Here is a 4904-nt window from a genome sequence, read left to right as displayed (position 1 = left end):
TGTGGACCAGCCATTGCATTATGATTTTCTCAACTCATGTCCATTTAGCAACACATCAAATCCCTTTACAGCATACCGTTGATCCTATCACATTAGCAAAATCGGCATGCAATCTAGCCATTGCATCATACTGGAACTAAGTCAGCTATTGCATGATATTGGCATGCAATCCAACTCTCTTGAAACAGAGATGCTTAGATTTTCTCAAATCATGTCTATTTAGTTTTGTAATCGATAGATTAATAGTAGGTAATGAAGTTCATAGAAGTTGAAAGAGCATATAACTCAAGATTCTCATATGGAAATAATGACATTGATTGAACTTGATCTCCATAGTGAAGCAAAATTTGTGAGATTTCTGTCACTAATGACATCTACTCCACACATCAACCAGTGATAATAAATTTTCAACCCTCTAGCATATCTGCAATATCCCACCTCTCCACTAATGCTATACCATCACCAAATTCAAATCATGGACAAAAACCCAAGATTATTATCAATTTGGGGCAAATTACAAAAACCAAGAAATCCGTAGGAAGAAATCATAGAGAAGTCGGGGGTGGGGTGGGTTGGGGCAAATCACAGACTAAAACCCTAGATTATTATCAATTTGGGGTTTAGAGACATTCAAATAAAAAACCAAGAAATCACAGCGAGGGGGAGCCACAGAAGAAGGGTCACGGGACTGAGGGGGCAACTACGTCGCCATCACGAGACCGAGGGAGCAACTATGTTGCCATCGTGAGACTGAGGGCGCTGAAGGCTTGTGTCTCCATCGCGAGACCGAGTAGGCAACCGCGTTGCCATCGTGAGATTGAGGGCGTTGAAGGCTCATGGGTGAAGGGAGGGGGAGCCACAAAGAAGGGTCTTGGGATGGGGGGGCAACGCTAGACCGAGGGCGTTGAAGGTTGTGAAGAGAGGGGGGGAGCTACAGAAAAGTCGCGGGACTGAGGGGTTTCGAAGGGATGGGGTTGTTTAGGGCAGAACCAGTTCACTTGTTAGTGAACCTGGTCTACACATAATGTATGCAATGGCTGCTGCCAAACAGTGGCTACTCTCAAGATTTTCTCAATAGTAAATGAGAGCGGTAGATTGTCCATAGCACGCTTCGGCTGATAAAATTAAAGATTTTATGGCCGACTTCCAAATCTCGCGCGGGGGGAGGGGGGGGGGGGGGAGATTTGAGGTGGCAAAGGTGGAGGAGGAGGACTAACTTCCCTTACTAGCTCTATAAAAACCAAGCCAATTCTCTCTCCAAGATTATCCCATTTTCAATTGATCTGTGCCGAGAGAGAGAGTGTGTGTTGATTCCCAAGGCCTTAATTAATGGAGAAGCCCCATGCAGTCTGCATCCCCTACCCAGCTCAAGGCCACATAAAACCGATGTTAAACTTGGCCAAACTCCTGCACTACAGAGGCTTTCATATCACTTTCGTCAACACAGAGTTCAACCACAGACGTCTCTTGAAATCCCGAGGTCCCAACTCTCTCGACGGTCTTCCCTCCTTCCGATTCACAACAATCCCCGACGGCCTTCCTGAGTCCGATGCCGAAGCCACCCAGGACATTCGGTCCCTGTGCAAATCCACGAAAAAACATTGCTCAACTCCCTTCAAAAATCTTCTTCGGAAACTGAACGACACCTCTTCTTCAAACGTCCCCCCGGTCTCTTGCATAGTTTCCGACGGTATCATGAGTTTCACTCTTGACGCAGCTGCAGAACTGGGCGTCCCTGAGGTTCTTTTCTGGACGACCAGTGCCTGTGGTTTCATGGGCTACGCTCAATATCGCCGTCTCGTGGAGGAAGGTCTAACTCCACTCAAAGGTACTACTACTAACTTACCAATCCAGTACAACTTCATTCTTTTATTTTCAAAGCCGCTAATTCTCGTTTCATGTACGGCTAAACACTAACCTTGTAAGTAGAACTTTGACTATTGTCATGAACTGATCTGATGTATCGACTGTCCAATTTCTTTGATGTGCAGATGCCAGTTATTTAACCAATGGGTATTTGGATATGGTCATAGATTGGATTCCTGGTATGAAAGGTATCCGTTTCAGAGATCTTCCAAGTTTCGTTAGAACCACAGATCCTGATGAATTTCTGTTAAGTTTTGCAATGGTCGAAAGCGAGAGGGCTCGAAAGGCTTCTGCACTTATCTTTAATACGTTTGAGACCTTAGAGCAAGAAGTTTTGGACGCACTTTCATCCATGTTTCCCCCCATTTACGCCGTCGGTCCCCTACAACTTCTCGTAAACCAGATGCCGGATGGTGAATATAAATCAATTGGATCAAACCTATGGAAAGAAGAATATTCGTGTCTGGAGTGGCTGGACAAAAAAGAACCCAACTCCGTTGTTTACGTCAATTTTGGAAGCATAACGGTCATGAAAAGCAAGCAATTAATTGATTTTGCTTGGGGACTTGCAAATAGTAATCAAACATTCCTGTGGATTATAAGGCCTGATCTCGTGAAGGGTGATTTGTCCATTCTTCCACCTGAGTTCTTGGCGCAGACCAAAGAAAGGAGTCTTTTAGCAAGTTGGTGTCCTCAAGAACAAGTTCTCAGCCATCCGTCCGTTGGAGGATTTCTGACGCACAGCGGATGGAATTCCACGATCGAAAGCTTGAGCAGCGGAGTGCCAATGATCTGTTGGCCGCTCGTTGCTGAGCAACAAACCAATTGTAGGTTCTCTTGCAATGAATGGGGCGTGGGCATGGAGATTGAGGGAGATGCAAGCAGAGAGAAAATAGAGAGCCTTGTGAGAGAGCTGATGCTGGGAGAAAAGGGGAGAGAGTTGAGGAAGAAAGCTGAAGAATGGAAGAATTTGGCGGAGGAAGCCGCCACAAGTAAACCGATTGGCTCATCTTACGCGAATTTAGACAAAATGACTAATCGAGTGCTAATTCGATCTGCAAGAGAATAATAGAAGGGATGCCAATCAAGTCGCTCCTCATTTAGCAAAATTAAGCATTATCTTGTAATCAAGTACTTATAGACGTGGAAGATGTTCCCTGTATGTATCAGATCGACCTGATGTGTTGTCTGAACTAGTTTTTTCTAAATGAACGTTGGTTTTATTCAAAAAAAAAAAAAATAGAATTTTAAAATTATGTTTTTCTAAATCTAAATTCTACTTTTAATGTAACCCAAACCAATTTACTGCACTTTGTAATTTTTCGGGGCTAACCATTTTTCGAGTATCTTGTACGTACAAATCAGGTCTCCCTTTCGAGTTGAGAGTACTGTAATTAATGTCGCTAGTGGAATAATGTACACGGCCGACAGCAATAGCACAATTGAACAATCTGGACTCGAGAAATTACAGCCAGAATTTGGCCAGCCAAAAGAAAGTTGCTGCATGCGTTTGACTCTTGGAATAGCATAATTTATTGGACAATTCAACGATTTCGTTCGATTTGGAATTTGACTGAATTGATCTGTTTATTTTAATTCTAAAATGAATTTAACGTTAAAATATTTAATTTTTAAATTATTAAACTCATCTCACTTTAAAACTTTTTTATATGTATAACTCATAATTTTTTTCAAATCAATATTTTTTTATATACGAGACTTATAATATTTTTTAATTTTTTATAAATATATCTAAACTTATATTAATATTTAAATATATTTAAATTGATTTTAAGTAGACTTCACAAATTTAACTTCACAATTTCATCTCATAACTATTTATAAAAATTTCAATTCAACTCGACCTAACCTAACGTTCAAACGAGACCTTGGCTATAGAAAACCTAACACTCAAACGAGACCTTGGCTGTAGACGCTCCGAAATTGTAGCGAGAATTTGGCCCACCAAAAGAAAGTTGCTCGTTTGACTCCTTTATACAATTTGACTCCTTTATACGAGAATTTATTAAAAAAATATTGGGAGGACCACTTCTCAAGCCTCCAGAGGATCAGCCTCTGCGATAGCAAGTTGAACACCTCATTTGCATCGGCGGCTGGCCTTGCATTTCCCTGATGGTTTGAGCTCCAGTCATGAGATATTGTTGGCATAACGTTTTAAAAAAATTCTTTTAAATAGATTGTTATAATAGGATAGATCTCAATGGTTTTAAAAGGAGTAACGATATATGCTTTATTTTTATCTTACTTTCATCATATTTTATAACTGAAATGCTTTTCATTTCTCTTGGATTTAAAATTCTGTTACTTACGTATACATGTAAAATTCCCAACGTACTCCGAAATTATTTATTAATTTTTTTGAACAAATTAGTTAAATCTCAATATTATGATTATTAAACTCAAAGAGAATAAACAAATTTGTAAAATATAACGATTGGTTACGAAAGCAAAGTTTTTAAAGAACTCTTTAAAGGTAAAACTCTACAGGATAGCCAAACCCAAAAATGTCAATTTTATTTTTAAAAAATCAATTATAAGTAATTCTCAATTACAAAACCTTTATAACTTGACTTTCGTACTTATCCAAACAAATGACTCATTTGTCTTCTACCGCAGCAACAGCCAGAGCCTTTGACGATTTTCAAACTATTGACTTCTCTCTTAAAACTCCAGTGGCTGAAATCCAATCGATATTCCTTCACACTTGAAGCACCATCACACTCAAGAAAATATGACAAACTAAGTGAAAATTCTCAAGTGATTTTTCTCTCACAAATATTCAGAATATACTCTCTAGAATTCGTGGATCAAACTGCTTACTAAGCTATAAAACCGAATCCATTTAAATAAAAATTTTGAAAAGAGTTCTACTCAAAGTAGGATTCTGCTAACGGTTAGCAACAATCGTGAAGACATGTTCCGACGGACTGCTGACATTTCACAATAACATTGTTCTGTATTGACTGATCGCTGTTCAACTTTCTTCTGAATAAATTCAACTCCTGCTGGACTTGATT

At 39.6% G+C, this 4904-nt stretch overlaps 1 protein-coding gene across 1 annotated transcript; it reads left to right on the top strand.

Moving 5' to 3' along the window:
• Positions 1-1179: 1179 nt before the first annotated feature.
• LOC122318100 (7-deoxyloganetin glucosyltransferase-like) lies at positions 1180-3142 on the top strand. Its single transcript, XM_043135238.1, has 2 exons — positions 1180-1828; positions 1992-3142. Exons 1-2 carry the CDS (start codon positions 1330-1332, stop codon positions 2933-2935), a joined length of 1443 nt encoding a protein of 480 aa, XP_042991172.1. The 5' UTR covers positions 1180-1329; the 3' UTR covers positions 2936-3142.
• Positions 3143-4904: the final 1762 nt, after the last annotated feature.

This window comes from Carya illinoinensis, chromosome 8 (assembly GCF_018687715.1).
Source record: "Carya illinoinensis cultivar Pawnee chromosome 8, C.illinoinensisPawnee_v1, whole genome shotgun sequence".
In the NCBI taxonomy this organism is placed as follows: Eukaryota; Viridiplantae; Streptophyta; class Magnoliopsida; order Fagales; family Juglandaceae; genus Carya; species Carya illinoinensis.
This window is presented reverse-complemented; position numbering and strand designations above follow the sequence as displayed.